This window comes from Pipistrellus kuhlii, unplaced genomic scaffold (assembly GCF_014108245.1).
Source record: "Pipistrellus kuhlii isolate mPipKuh1 unplaced genomic scaffold, mPipKuh1.p scaffold_m20_p_13, whole genome shotgun sequence".
NCBI lineage: Eukaryota > Metazoa > Chordata > Mammalia > Chiroptera > Vespertilionidae > Pipistrellus > Pipistrellus kuhlii.
This window is the reverse complement of record NW_023425438.1, coordinates 50,439,734-50,455,129: the sequence shown is the minus strand read 5'-3', so window position 1 is coordinate 50,455,129 and position 15,396 is coordinate 50,439,734. Positions and strand designations below refer to the sequence as shown.

Below are 15,396 nucleotides of genomic sequence, written 5' to 3'. Positions count from 1 at the left end.
CAGCGATGTGTCTGTTGGCGGGTTTAGCCCGATTCCAGTGCGGTACCAGGGTGGGTATCATCCTTCCTTCCACCCCTTACTTGCTCCCTTGCCCTCCTCCTCCTAACTCCTCTGTTTCCTCCTTTTGGCTTACAGGTGACCAGAAGCTTGTCTGCACTCTCATTTTGCCTCGTATCACTTGTCTTAGTTGGAATTCAATATCACGTGGATATTGGATCTAACTTGCGGGGAACATGGGCCTAAGTTAAGAGACGGGCATCTTCTTTAAAGGTAGCACTGAGGGGGGCACACCACTTCTCTTTTGTTTACTTCCCAGGTGCCTTTCCTTCCATCGAAGACATCCCTGAGAATGTGGTTCATGACCATGAAAAGAACGGCCTCCCTCGTCTCTCTGCCTTCAGCGATGCAGAAATTCAGAAGCGGTAGGAACAGGTTCCTGCAGGGAGGGGCATTTCGATACATCCCAGGCTCGGTTCTGTACTTGCCATATGTCCCAAGCTGCGCCCAGGACTCCAGAGGGCTGTTGGTTTGCATTGGAGAGAGGCAGCTTTGCACATGCCCAGAGTTCAGTGCATTTAATCTCAGAAATCTTGATGGGAATTTCGGATGGCTCTCCACCCTCACCTTCATGCAGTCCATAGGAATGAAGGAAGGTCATTTTCCCAATAGAAGTGAGTGGTCATTTTTGTTCTGCGCTGGTTGTGTTTAGTTTTCTGGACTCCTTACTGAATATGATTGTTACTTCATAAGAAAGGGGTTTAGGTTGCAGGGAAACCCCACTTAGTTTTCATTTTCCTCAACCGCATCATGCCTGCTTCCCCGCCACTGCCCTGGGAGTGGCGGTGTGGACTGGACCTAGCACAGCCTGGCAGACAGACACACCAATCACAGCAGGGAGGGCACTGGCACTTAAAACTTAGCTGTAAATGGAAAAGTTCTCTTTACTAGCTATGAAATGGCCCGCCAGAGCAAAGTTCAACAGGAATAAGAATGCCAGGACCCACCTGAACTTGGCCCTGCCTCGCTCATTAGCACCTTCTCTTCTTTCCAGCCCTGGTTCCAGAGGCTTTCCAACGTGTCCAAACCCTTCAGAACGCAGCTGTTCAGTGCCAGAGCTGAGCTGGGTCAGGCTGCCCTCTTACCATCCTGGGCTTTTGCCAGGAAATGGTTAGGGCCTGCAAAGCACTGAGCAGTTTCTGGCAGGGGGTAAGCCTCTGCAGTGACAGCAGTGGCCTCACGGTCCTCATGGTGTCCTTGGGGCCCCGGCGCCACCACTGCCACTCCCTCAGGTCTCCTGGGCCAGCTCTTCGCCCGCTGGAGCCTCAGCCTCGCTCCATCTCCTACCACCACCGCTCTTATCTTTCCTGCCCCTGGCAATTTTGAATTTCGTCTTTTAAGATATAAAGTAATTTTCCTAGTCTCAGTTGTTCCTAGCTCATTCAGAGTTCCTGTCCTTAGGATTTTCTTCCCAGGAACAAAACCTTTAAATGTTCTTAAAATTTTGAAATTCTCAAGTAAAACAAAACGTAGGTTAAATAGATGTTTTCACAGCGGCCCCCTGGACAGTCACAGTCTCTGAGCTTCCATTTCCTCACTTATAACATGGGTGCTAACGAGCAGGTTGCCTTCAGTGGCATTTGGGTGGATTAAGCGGGCTGTGTGTGATGTGCTCATCTCAGGGCTTGCCCGGGTGAGGGTTCAGAATGTGGCGGCTGCAGCTGCTCCAGGTGTTTCTCCAATCTTCCCCACTCACTGCCGTCACCACCACTAGCACCGGCTTCACCTCTTGTTTATCTACATTTTTCCCTTAGCTTGAAAACCTACTTCAAGTTTTTTATTGTAAGAGATCCCTTTGAAAGACTGATATCTGCTTTTAAGGACAAGTTCGTCCACAATCCCCGCTTTGAACCCTGGTACAGGCATGAGATTGCTCCCGGCATCATCAGGAAGTACAGGCGGAACCGGACAGAGACCCGGGGCATCCAGTTTGAAGATTTTGTGCGCTACCTGGGTGATCCAAACCACCGATGGCTGGACCTCCAGTTTGGGGACCACATCATTCATTGGGTGACGTACGTCGAGCTGTGCGCGCCCTGCGAGATATCATACAGTGTGATTGGTCACCACGAGACCCTGGAGGACGACGCCCCGTACATCTTAAAAGAGGCGGGCATAGACCACCTGGTGTCATACCCCACCATCCCTCCGGGCATCACCGTGTATAACAAAACCAAGGTGGAGCACTACTTCCTGGGCATCAGCAAACGGGACATCCGGCGCCTGTATGCTCGTTTTGAAGGGGACTTTAAGCTCTTTGGGTATCAGAAGCCAGATTTTTTGTTAAACTAATGTGTAGATCTGTGAACGCAGATACCTTTGTTAGACCAGAGGCTAAGCAAGTGGAGATCTGAGCACAGAACTGACACTCCCTTCCTCTCACTCCTCAAGACTCCTGCGGGCCCCCGGGGGCCATGGGCGCCTCGGCTGGTGAAGCTGCACCCGACGGTTCTGGCTCATTGTGAACATCAGGCGTATTGAGGGCCTTCGCCCCCACGCCTGCCAATGCCATGAGGCCTTTGGTCTCCTGGAAGGGTAAAAGGACTACACATTTGCAGGAGCGAAAGTTACACACACTAGGGGTCATTTCACTCAGCTGACAAGGCGGGGAAGGCCTGCCTGTCACCCGGGGTCGGTGGGAAGGGTTCCTCGCACTCTCAGGAGACCCGAGAAGCTGATGGTGTGCAGAACTGGCAGGAGCTCATACGAGACCAAGTCTGTAATAAAATGTCAGCTCTGGCTCTCACCTTGGCGCTGCTGTAATCACAGAGGTAAACCATTCTTTCCACGACTGTCCCCTTCCTGTGGGATTCGGGGGTGACCCTACGGCACTTTTTGGCATCCGTCCTTTAAGAATACACGCCTGAGTACTGCTAGTCCCTGTTTCTGATCCTCTGTCTGCCAGGTGGTTACCTCATTCAGCCCAAGAGCTACATATTTGGAAAGGGGAGTGGAGTGTTCTTTCCACGTGAGAAGCGAATGTCTTTGGGAAAAGGAAGAGCTGGTGGGTTCTGGAGCTCAGGCTGCTGTGGATGTGGACATGCCGGTCCCGATGGCTGTCCCTCTCTTGTCTCTGTTCCACCTGGAGGGGCAGCGGGGCTTCCCTTTCCTTCTCCCCAGGCCCTCCGCTGGGGCTGGAGGCCAGCAGGGCAGCGTTGCAGTCCCTGCAGTTTACACGGTTCAGTTTCATCTCAGCCAATGGCTCCCCGGACCTGCTTTGTTAGTGCCGTCATCCCGGGCTGTACGTTGAATGATGAGGTTCACCAGCAATAAAATCCTGGGCGGAGGCAGCCTCCAGGAACGCATCTTCCAGGCACTGGCACCGAGGAGCGAGCTGCGGCCACCATGTCAGGTGCCTGCTGACACCGAGGACCATTTCCCTGTGAGAAGTCCCACGTGCCATGAGCCCAGCTTTTCTTCCAGGCAGCTTCCACCTTCCCTTTCTCAGAGGGGCTGCCTGAGTCTGTAAATGTGAAAGTAATAAAGTAATAAATAAAAACTGTCCATCCTGACACGTGCTGCACTTTGAGGGGCTCTCTGTGGCCCCACCCGGCCCCCGCGGCCTGGCCCCAGCGAGGGGCCTGCAGGACTGCTCTAGTGGCTGCTGGTGGCAGGACCACAGAAGAGAAGGCCCACATGTGACAGGCCCCAGCGCTGACCAAGAGACGTCAGTGTAGTGGCCTGTCAGTTGACAAGCGGGATGTCACATGAGCTCTTTTTTGTAGTCTTGAGAAAATCATTTCACACCCTAATCAGCCAATTGATTACCTCTTTCCTATTTGAAATGTAACAGTGTGAATAATATATTTGAGTCTAAGGCCTTAAAGTTAGAACTAATTTTTTAAAAATATCTTTCTTCTCAGAAATAAAGGTCAGAAAGCTGTGTCCCCATGTGTCCCCAATCCTCTGGCTTTTAGATTTAGGTCACTATTCTTTGGCATTTGCGTCATTTTCCTAACAGATTTTGCAAACAGGTAGCGTTGGCCACCAGAACATCTGGACATTTCACAGTATGTCCCAATGTCATTCCCCATCACCGCCTCTATGTGTGGTAGATCTTGACCCCGCACAACGCCCCACTGCAGTCACCTCCACCAGAATCATTCACTTCCTTCCCTCCCCCGCCTCCCCCAAGACCTCAGGAGGAGGTGCCAGTTCTCCTGTCACCCAAACAGTTTCCCCCTCACTGCTGCCTTGAGGAGCTTTGCAGACGCAGCCTGGAGCCAACCCTCACACTGCTGGGTCCTTCCTGGAAACACACACTGCCTGTGCCGGGGACCTCCCTCACCTGGCAGGTGTCGCTGGGCAGCTGTCTCAACCTGTGCCTATGCCCATTCCAGGAGCCCCATGTCCTCAGCTCTGGGACTTTGTGGCTGACGCTGGACCTGCCAAGGGGTAGGATGGAGTGTCCCTACAGGGTGGGCACTAAGGTGGTTGTGGGCTGGGGGTGCCACCAAGGTATAGTGCTCACAGCTCATTCCCTTCCCAGGTAAGGGGATGGGCAGCACAGGAGATGGTGGCTGGTGGGAAATGTCAGGGTGAGAACTCAGAAGTAACATTAAGCTTGGATTTGAAAGAGGAATAAATAAGACCTGGCCGGTGTGGCTCAGTGGATAGAGTGTCATCCTCTACACCAAAAGGTGTAGCTTTGATTCCTTGTCAGGGTGCATGTGGGAGGCGGCTGATCGATGTTTCTCTCACCCTCATTTTAGGCTTTCTTTGTGTCCAATGGCCTGAAGTCTCAGAGTGTAATAATAAAAATTTTACTCAATATTTGTGTACATTGTGTTGCTGTCTCATAGCAAGACTGAGGAATCAGTGGGTGTGGGAGAATATCTAGGTGCTGCCCTTGTTCCGTTTCATTCAGGCCCCTGGGACAGTGACTGCAGGGACGTCCCCACCAGCGTATTTGCGCTGAGTATGTAGGCCCTGTTCACATGGTATTCAGATGCCCTCTCCTGCACCCGCCTCCTGCTGGTGTGGCACCACAGCATCGTGGGTTCCTGTTCGCCTCTGATGCTATGTAACGGCACTTCTGACATCACTGGCCAGAGGATTGGTGATTCTCTTTAATTTGCAATCTAAATTGGACCATAGGTTTTATAAAATATTAACTACTTGGACGTGGTAACAGCTAAAATGTAGAGCATTAGAAGTTGTTACTCTTCGTGAAGAAAAAGTCTGAACAATTTGAAAACCAACAACTTTTCCTGCACCCATCCTCCTGATGCCTGCCCAGGCTCCAGAGCACAGCCTTCTCGTTTCTGTGGGAGTCGGAGCTGCCGGCGCCTTGAGCTCTGAGGAACATTAAACGGTAATTGTGACAGATTGCTGAACACTGAGTGTGGATGCGGTTAAGAGAGAGAAACTGCAGGAGGCTGTGGTCTTAGGTTGCTACTCTTTCATGGGTTTTACTTCTGGAACCCCACCACATTCTTGTGATGAAGAATCTGTCCAGATAAAGATACCACAACGGAAGAAAACTGCATGTTAATAAACTTGATAATTACAAATGTAAAATCCTCAACAAAATGTTATCAAACCGGTTTCAACAGAACATTAACAGGGTCATATACCATGACCAAGTAGGAATTATTTCTGGGATGCCAGGAAGGGTCAACATATGCAAATCAATCAATGTAATACACCACATAAATAGAATAAAGGCCAAAAATTCCACGGTCATATCAATAGATGAAGAAATAGCTCCAAGAATCTATGGCACAACATCATGCCTGTAGTTAATAAATAATGTATTGTGCACTTAAAAATATGTTAAGATGCTAGGTATCAGGGTAAGTATTAGCACAAAGAGAAAAACCCATAAGTAATGGGATATAAGGAACTCAGAGGTGATGAAAATATTTAATACCTTGGTTGTGGTATTAATGATAGCAACATACAACTCCTAAGTTGTATACACTAAGTATGTGCATTTTGCTATACTAATTATACCTCCATAAGTCTGGGGGAAAGAACGTAATGCTCAGGAACTAGGATACCATTTGTACCTTGGTTTTGGTTTTAATGTCATTCTCCAATAAAAGGAACAAAAGCTTCTTGAAGAAATGGTTGAAGCTAAGACCCAGGTAATATGCCATATAATAAAAGACTAATATGCAAATAGACAAAATAGTGGGCAAAACGAACAACTGGTCACTTTGATGTGCGCTGACCACCAGGGGGCATTTCCAGAACATGGTGGGTATTGGCTGGTGGGATGGTGAAGCAGGTGAGTGGGGGCACTAGACCAAGTCAGGGCACCAGTCACTGTCATCGGGGCAAGCCTCTGTGGTTACTGAAAATTCTTTGCTCCTGCACACTGTGGTCCTGCCTGGCACTCACACTCCTGGCCAGCACTGGAACCACCACTCACATTCACTGCCAGCTCCAGCTCTGCTTGTATCCAGAGCCGGCACCGGAGTTGCCACTTACACCTGCTGCTGGTGCTCGGCGCTGGTCCCAATCACACAGTGTCATCAGTGGGTGTGAGCGGCTGCCAGCCCTGATCACCCCTCAGGGCTTCTTCACCTCCCCCTGTTCCTGAGGGGCTATCAGGGCAGCAGCTGCCGCTCGCACCTGCTGACAGTGCCGGCCCTGCTCACACCCACTACTGGTGCCGGCCCCAATTGCTCCACACTGTCAGTGGGTGCAAGTGGGGTAGGTGTTGTCAGCACATGGAAGTGGTAGTGGCGGAGCAGAGGGCACTGAGGGCTGCAATGGAGGAACCTTGACAGGGTTTGGGCAGGAGGCAGCTGATCCACATTTTATCCATGTTTGTTTCCCTGTCTCTCCCTTCCTCTCTCATATATATGTATATGTATGTGTATATATATGTGTGTGTGTGTGTGTGTATGTGTGGTCTTAAGATGTTTTATTTTATATACTAGAGGCCCAGTGCACGAAATCCAAACACTGGGGGAGGGGTCACTCAGCCCAGCCTGCACCCTCTTGCAGTCTGAGATCCCTTGGGGGATGTCCACCTGCCAGTTTAGGTCCGATCCCTGGGATCGGACTTCTCTCTTGCATCCAGGATCCCTTGCTCCTTAATGCCAGCCTGCTCACTCCTTACCACTCAGCTCGCTGCTCCTTAGTGGCAGGCTCTTTACCGCTTGGCTCGCTGCTCCTTAGTGCTGCCTCGGAGGTGGGAGAGGCTCCAGCCACTGCCTCTGCACTCACCAGCAGTGAGCCTGGCTTCTGGCTGAGCACTGACCACCAGGAGGCAGCTCCTGTATTGAGTGCCTGCCTCCTGGTGGTCAGTGCACATCATAGCGACTGGTCATTCTGGTTGTTCCACTGAAACGGTCGCTTAGGCTTTTATTATATAGAAAATTCATGCAAGAGTAAGCCTTCCTTCCCCCGGCTGTTGGCACCAGCTTCCCTCCAGGACCCAGGCTGCCGGCACTGGCTTCCCTACAGCACTTGGGACCTGAGCTTCCCTCCTCTGGCTGCTGGCAGGCACCAGGACCTGGGCTGGCTTCCTTCGGGCCACCCACAGGCACCCGCGACCCACACTGGCTTCCCTCCAGCCCAAGCTTGATCAGGAAGGACATCCAGAATGATGTCCGGAAGACATCCAGTCTAATTAGTATATTACCCTTTTATTATTATAGATATGACTATATATATATATATATATATATATATATATATATATATATATATCCATCCCTAATATGCAAATAGACTGAATGAACAGTAGAACAACCAAACAACTGGTCGATTTGACGTGTGCTGACCACCAGGGGGTGTGCGTGGAACATGGCGGGTGTCGGCCACAGCTGGGTGTTGGAGCAGGGGAGTGGGGCTGCCACACCAAGGTGTGGTGCCAATCACTATCATTGGGGCAAGCCTCTGGTGGTTACTGAAAATTCTTCGCTCCACATGCTGCGGTCCTGCCTGGCATTTGTACGTGCTACCTGCACCTGCTCTACTTGCACTCTCTGCTGGCGCCCGGTGATGGTTCTGATTGCTTGGCTCCATCAGCAGGTGTAAGTGGCAGCTCCTGGCCTGGATCACCCCTGAGGGCTTCTTCACCTGCCCCTGCTCCTAAGAGGTAATCAGGACAGCAACTATTGCTTGTACCGATTGTGGCACCGGCCCCAATTGTTCTGTGCTGTTAGTGGGTGGCAGTGACGGCGACAAGAGTGGGGCTGCTGGCAGATGGGACCAAGAGCTGCGGCAGATGGGGCCAGGTGGGGGTGTGAAGGATGGGCCGAGACTCAACCCTGTGCCCACCACAGCCCCGCAGCCCACATTTCCTTTCAAGGTGCACAAATTCATGCACTGGGCCCCTAGCAAAAACCAGAATCTCTAATAAGCAGAAAAAGAAGAAACTGTCACTTCTAGTATTTCCACTTCCTAGAGTTCACTAGTGTTAGCACTTTATGCATTCCAAACTGTATTTCATCATTTTACCAGTTTTATACTTGTTTAATTATCAGAAAAAAGTAAACGTTTCAGAAGTTATTTTTCAAATGTATGGTATAGTGAGCATCCTTCCATATCAGTATATATACACAATCACATGTCTATGTACATCAGTAGGTATCATCTACATATTTTAAATCAACAACTTTAGTCTATTTATTTAAGATATTTAATTTAATAGATTTTAATTTATACAGCTAGGTATTTTTGGAAATGATAATTATTTACTATTATAAATATACAGTTGGGATGTATTCCCCTTAGTTATTTCAAGCAATGCCTAGAACTCTTAGAACACAGAGAGAGAATGCTTCCAGGACATGCCAGGGCAGGGCCTCTGGCTGGACCAGGCTCTGGCTCCTGAGCAGGCCCTTCCTCTGGCTCTGGAGAGTCTGGAGTTCCGGTTGTGGACCTGGAGCAGGAGAAAGAGAGAGATTTACTCACATACCTGGCTTTCCCGTGACTTTCCACAGACAGGAAAGATGCCAGCGCCTTTAAGGGAACTCCAGCCCATGAGCCTGCCCTCCCCGGGTTTATCTGCCCAGGTTCTCAGTCCCCCTCGCCTTCCTGAGTTTCCTCAGTGGGCTCAAGATGCCCAGCTCTACCCATAGATTTTGGGCGTGGCCCACCAGGTGTGAGGCAGGGGAGTTTATGGGCCCCAAGGCCTATTCTATGTCGAACAAGACGAAAGTAAGGAGCTGCCCAAAACCCTGGAACTGGTCCAGCCAGATTCCCACCATCAAAGCAATGACCCTTGGGCAGGTGGGCAGTCAAGTCAGAGTTCCAGTCTTTCCTTCACTCTGCCCTCCCATGACACTCTTGTTTGGGACTGTGCAACCTCTGTGCAGTCCCCTCCACATCCAGGGACAACCCCATGCCAACTCCAGCCCCCATGTGGCTGTTCTGTTTGTAGCAGGTGTGGGATCCAGCAGGTTTAACACAGAGACTGTGTGAGACCCTTCTTCCCTCTGGCAGCTCTCCTGAAGGACCTGTACGCTGCCCACCCCAGCCCTCCAGGCCCCTGGGCATCTGGGCTGAGGACTGACAGACTCCTGAGCTGCCTGCTCATCACCATCCTCTTCTGAGCTCACCTGTGAGGAGGGGCAGGCAGAACGGGATAGGTCTGGGGTTGGGGGGAGGGAACTCTGAGGGACAACTCAGCCCAGCCTACCCTCTGGGTCTATAAAGCCAGGGACCCCATCACTGTCCTCTTTGACTCATGTCCTCCTGAAATAAGCTCAAATCTCCTTTGGGAATCAGAAGATGTGGAAGATCAGGGTTCTGCCAGGCACCCCCCAACTCACATTCCCCACTCTGCTGACACAGGGGGTCCTCCTTTTGGACCCAGAGGCCACTTACTTTATGACTTGGTCTGGCAGTGTGTCACCTTGGTCATGATAAGTTTGCTTCTTTAAGCAGAGAACAACTTGATGACATCAGATCTCAAGGATAGTAAACAGGACTGCGAATGATATACAAGCATGTCAAACTCACCGCTGGTGTTTGAATTGTACAGTGTGACTGTCTGACTGAGTGACTAGAACTGAGGCCAGAGATTGTGTCTGCTTCATTCCTTGAGTCAGGCTGTGTCTGCAAAAGTGTCTGCCTGAAGTAGAAGCTTAGTGCACATTGTCAAATAAATGAGCTCCAACCAGAACCATCCCAGCCACCTGAGTGGGCCTGGGGCCTCTTATCCCCAGAGATCCCCAATGTGCTACACAAGAACCAGGAAAAGGCCAGCTGGTGAAATCTCTAAAGTGCTAGACAGATTGCTTTCCATGTGCTTTTCCAAACTCAGATGCCACAGGCTGCTGATGGGGTGGTGGAGGGCAGCGGGCGGGGGGAGTTTGTCAGGGGACTTTCCATGGGACAGAGAGACATAAGTGGAATGAAAACCACAGCTGGTCCAGCCCTTTCTGCTGAGTCAGGCAGCAGGTAAGCCCGGTCATGGCTTGTCCCTACAGCAGTGCCTACAAGAGCTTTATGATGATGATCCTGTACCACCCCACTTTCCAGAGGAGCATTCTGAGGCTCAGACTGATGTGATGACATTGTCAAGACACACAGATAGCAGTGGGCAGACGCCCCACTGCAGTGAAGAGGGGAACAACACTCGCCATGTTAATAGATCTTCCAGGAACCACTGGGCTCTGCAGAAGGCTGGGTGGATGGGCATCAGGGTGCAGACATGGGGGATGTTTCCAGCCGAGAAAGCTGGGACCAGGGACCCGATCACCTTCTCCAAGGTGCCTTTCTGGAGGGCCCGCATCCTGCAGGCCTCACGAAGACTCTAACTCAGCGGCACACTGTGTGGGACAAGGTGGGACATCCAGTCAGTGGCATCACCAAGAATCCCAGGAGGATGGAGGTCTGGAGCTCACACAGGAGTCCCAGACCCTCAGGAATGTGTGCAAGAGGAGAGACAGGAGTGCCCAGGCTGAAGGAGTTTCTAGGTTTTCAAAGTTCCACTTAAGTTTGGTGGGTGGGGGTGTTCATAAAATTGTTACATTCTAGACATTGTTTTTGTTTTTTGTTTTTTCATGTTTGAATATTGTGCTCTTTTTATTTTATTTTACTTTTTTTAAATTAAATTTTTATCTGTGTACATATACCATTGCCCCCCGCTCCCATACATGCCCTCCCTCCCCAGGGTTTTGTGTCCATTGGTTGTACTTATATGCATTTATACAAGTCCTTCGGTTGATCTCTTATCTCCCCCAGATCTCCCTACCCTCCCCGCTGTAATTTGACAGTCTGCGTGTTGCTTTACTGTCTCTATATCTATCTATTGGTTCATCAGTTTATAATGTTCTTTATTATCCATAAATGAGTGAGGTCATGTGGTGTTTCTCTTTCATTGACTGGCTTATTTCACTCAGCATGATGTTCTCCAATTCCATCCAGGTTGCTGCAAATGATGAGAATTTCTTCTTTTTTTATGGCAACATAATATTCCATTGTTTAGATCACATGTGTCAATCACAAGGCCCGCGGGCCAAATCCGTCCCGCCAGGCCTTGCAATGTGGCCCGCACCGTGCTGTCATCACTGCACTCCACTGCGTTTCCATCACAATGACAGTTTATGACTGTTCAGTAAACCATTTGGCCCGCGATTTAGGCTGGATTTTAGATTTTGGCCCCTTCTCTGATTGAGTTCGACACCCCTAGTTTAGATGTACCATGGTTTTTGGATCCAGTCATCTGCTGATGGGCACCTAGGATGTTTCCAAATCCTAGCTATTGTAGATTGTGCTGCTATGAACATAGGGTGCATATATCCTTTTTGATTGGTAGTTCTGGTTTCTTGGGATATAGTCCCAGGAGTGGGATTACTGGGTCAAATGGGAGTTCCATTTTCAGTTTTTTGAGGAAGCTCCATACTGTTCTCCACAGTGGTTGCACAAGTCTAAATTCTCACTAGCAGTGCACGAGGGTTCCTTTTTCTCCACAACCTCGCAAACATTTGTTATTTGTTGATTTGTTGATGTTGGCCATTCTGACAGGTGTGAGATTGTACCGCATTGTTGCTTTGATTTGCATCTCTAGCATAATTAGTGACTTTGAACAGGTTTACACCTGCCTCTTGGCCTTTCTTCTGTCTTCTTTAGAGAAGATTCTATTAAGATCCATTACCCATTTTATAACTGGGTCATTTAACTTCCCATAAATTTCTTCTTTGTGGACATGTGGAGGAAAGGTGTCCCGAGATTCAGAGATGACTGTTTTCAAATCTGTTTCCTTGTGTCTTGAAGTACTCTATCTAATCGGGCCCATATTATACATTTGTAACTTAAAAAAAATTTATGCGTTAATTGATGTCAGAGGGAGGAAGGGAAACAGAAGGGAGAGAGAGGAGGGTCGGGGGAGAGAGTAACACCAATGATGAGAGAGCCTCATTGATCACATAGCCCCTCGACAGCAACCCAGGTATGTGCCCTGACTGGGAATGAAACTGGGACTTCCTGGCTCAGGGTTTGACAGCAGCATGGCCACCCCATATAACGTTCTAATTTTAAACTTTCATTAATTCAAATTAAGTAAACGTTAAAATTCACTTAGACATTTAGGTTTCTCTTGTTGGATACCCAAGGAGGAGTGTTGGCTTTGTGTATAGACCAACCGGTTTCCCTGGAAAGCAAGTATGAAATGGAAGAAAGGAAATATGTCTCCCCTCAGAGCAAGAGTGTTCACGGGAGAACGATGAGCTTTGGATGATTGGGCCACGACACTCTGTGGATCCCTCTTGCACAGCATGCCTCCTTTGGAAATACTCACCCACTACTTCTTTTTCCTTTTCGGCTTAGAAGTTTTTGACATAATGGTTTTAATTTTAATTATAGATTGTTCCAGTGGTGACAGTGAAGAGTGCCCCCCTCTCCCCCGGTAGAACCAGGGCTGTGTACCCTGTTTCCGTACCGTCCTGAGCTGGTGGAACCATTGCCTCTTGCTAAGAGGTGTTTGACTGGTGAGTAAAATTCGGGGCTCATTGGGGAAGGAAAATGTTTAACAAAGTGTTGAGTGGAGAGAGTTGTTTTGAATTATTCCTGTGGCAACCAAAGCAATGCTCTTTGCATCCCCAGTGGTTTTCAATATTGTTAAGAGTTATCCTAGTGGTTGTTGCTGCTCAAATGGCAACTCAAGCTAAACAGAGTGAAGTGGAATGCAGCCCAGTAGGTAATTTTTGCTCTTAATGAGAGCATTTGAAGCTATAAATTGGCACACGGGAAAGTTTGGAAAGATATGATTGAGTCTGGCCAGTGTTGCACAGTGGTTGAGGGTCCCCCTGTGAACCAGGCAGGCGTTCACGGTTGGTTTGATTCCAGGTCAGGGCACATGCCTGGGTTGCAGACTGGATCATCATTGGGTGTCGTGAAGGAGGCAGCCGAGGCATGATTCTCTCTCATCATTTTTGTTTCTGTCTCCTTCGCTCTCCCTGAAATCAATCTAAGTATATTTTTAAAATGTACATTTAGCCTAGCCCTGGCTGATGGGGCTCATTTGGGTGGGCATCTCCCCTTGCACTGAAAGGTTTCCGGATCAGTTCCCAGAAGGGGGGCACTTGGCAGGGTTTTGCGGTCAGTTCCTTTCAGGGGTGGGCAGGAGGCAGCTGACCCGCCTTTCATCGATGTTTCTCTGCCTCTCCTTTCCTCTCTCTACTCTATATTTATATATTGGATATATGATCCTAGTGTAAAACCAGAAACTATACATAAGAAAAGGAGAAGATACTGTCACTTCTACTATAGTAGTTTCAATTCCTCCAGTTCACTAGCGTTCACATTTGGATGCATACATTTCCAGATTTCATTTCTCCATTTCATCAGTTTATACTTACCAGAAAAAATGAAATGTTTCAAACATTATTTTAAAACTGTATGATGCAGTGAGCATCCTTCCATGTCGACATATGTGTGTACATATGTATGTGTGCATATATATGTGTATGTTCATATATATGTTATGTATATTTACATGAATATATCAGGTCGACACACGTTTTCAATCAACAACTTTATTTCTATTTATTCAAAAAAGTACTTAATATAATGGATTACAGTCTACATAAATAGCTAGGTACTATTGGACATTATCATTATTTACTATTATATATATACAGTTGGAGTGTATTCCTCTTAGTTATTAAAGATAATCGCCTAGAACTCTCATGACAGCAGCAGAGAAGGCTTCCAGCAGCTGGCTCCATAATGGCCTCAGGTACTGCCTCAGGCCAGGCCATGCCAGGGTGGGGCGAATGGCTGGACCAGGTTCTGGCCCCTGAGCAGGCCCTTCCTCTGGCTCTGGAGAATTCTGGAGCTCTGGGTGTAGACCTGGAGCAGAAAAGAGAGGGAGATGGGGGGGGGGGAGAGAGAGAGAGAGAGAGAGAGAGAGAGAGAGAGAGAGAGAGACAGAGAGAGACAGACAGAGATTTTCTCACCCACCTGGCTTTCCCGTGATATTCCACTGACAGGAAAGATGCCAGCGCCTTTAAGGGAAATCCAGCCCATACGCCTGCCCTCCCCAGCTTATGTGCCCAGGTTATCAGTCCCCCTCACCTTCCTGAGTTGCCTCGGTGGGCTCAAGATGCTCCAGGTCTAGATTTTGGGTTTGGCCCAACAGGTGTGATGCAGGGGACTTGATGGACACCAAGGCCTGCTCTGCCTCCAACAAGGCAAGTGGAAGGGGCTGCCCAAAACCCTGGACCTGGTCCAGCCAGGTCCCGACCATCGAAGCAATGGCCCTGGGGAGAGGCAGGTGGGCAGTCAAGTCAGAGTTCTGGTCTTTCCTTCTACTCTACCCTCCCATGGCACTCTTGTTTGGGACGGAGCCTCTGTGCAGATCCCAAAATCTATCCAGGGCACAGCCCCACGCCAAACCCAGCCCCTAGGTGTCTGTTCTGTTTGTAGCAGGTGTGGGATCCAGCAGGTTTAATGTGGAGTCTGTGTGAGACTCTTCTTCCCACTGGCAGCTCTCCTGAAGGTCCTGTACACTGCCCACCGCAGCCCTCCATGTCCCTGGGCATCTGGGCTGAGGACTGAGACAGACTCCTGAGCTGCCTGCTCACCACCATCCTGTTCTGAGCCCTCCACGGTGGTCAGTGGAGGTGGATGGAGAGAGGGGCAGGCAGAGGACAATGGGTCTTGGGGGGAAGGAGACTCTGAGGCACAATTCAGCCCAGCCTCCTCTCTGGGTCTACAAGACCAGGGACCCCATCCTCTGTCCTCTTTGACTCATGTCCTTCTGGAATAGAAGCCAGCAGAGTTCAGGCCTTTCATGGGAATCAGAAGGTGTATAAGATCAGGGTTCTGACAGGCAATTCCCCCAACTCACAGTCCCCACTCTGCTGACACAGGGGGGCCTCCTTCTGGACGCAGAGACCACTCACTTTATGACTTGGTCCTGCGGTGTGT

General features: G+C 49.4%; 1 protein-coding gene across 10 annotated transcripts in view; it reads left to right on the top strand.

Moving 5' to 3' along the window:
* The window catches only part of CHST10 (carbohydrate sulfotransferase 10), a 31,724-nt gene extending 26,896 nt beyond the window's left edge, over positions 1-4,828 (top strand). For 9 of the 10 annotated variants that reach the window (XM_045580992.1, XM_045580994.1, XM_036436057.2 and 6 more), the window contains 2 exons: positions 317-422; positions 1,812-4,828. In XM_045580992.1, the coding sequence (XP_045436948.1) occupies positions 317-422; positions 1,812-2,349 (644 nt within the window). In that variant the 3' untranslated portion in view covers positions 2,350-4,828. The remainder of the gene's footprint in view (positions 1-316; positions 423-1,811) is intronic. The other variant, XM_036436059.2, reaches the window with a different exon arrangement.
* Positions 4,829-15,396: the final 10,568 nt, after the last annotated feature.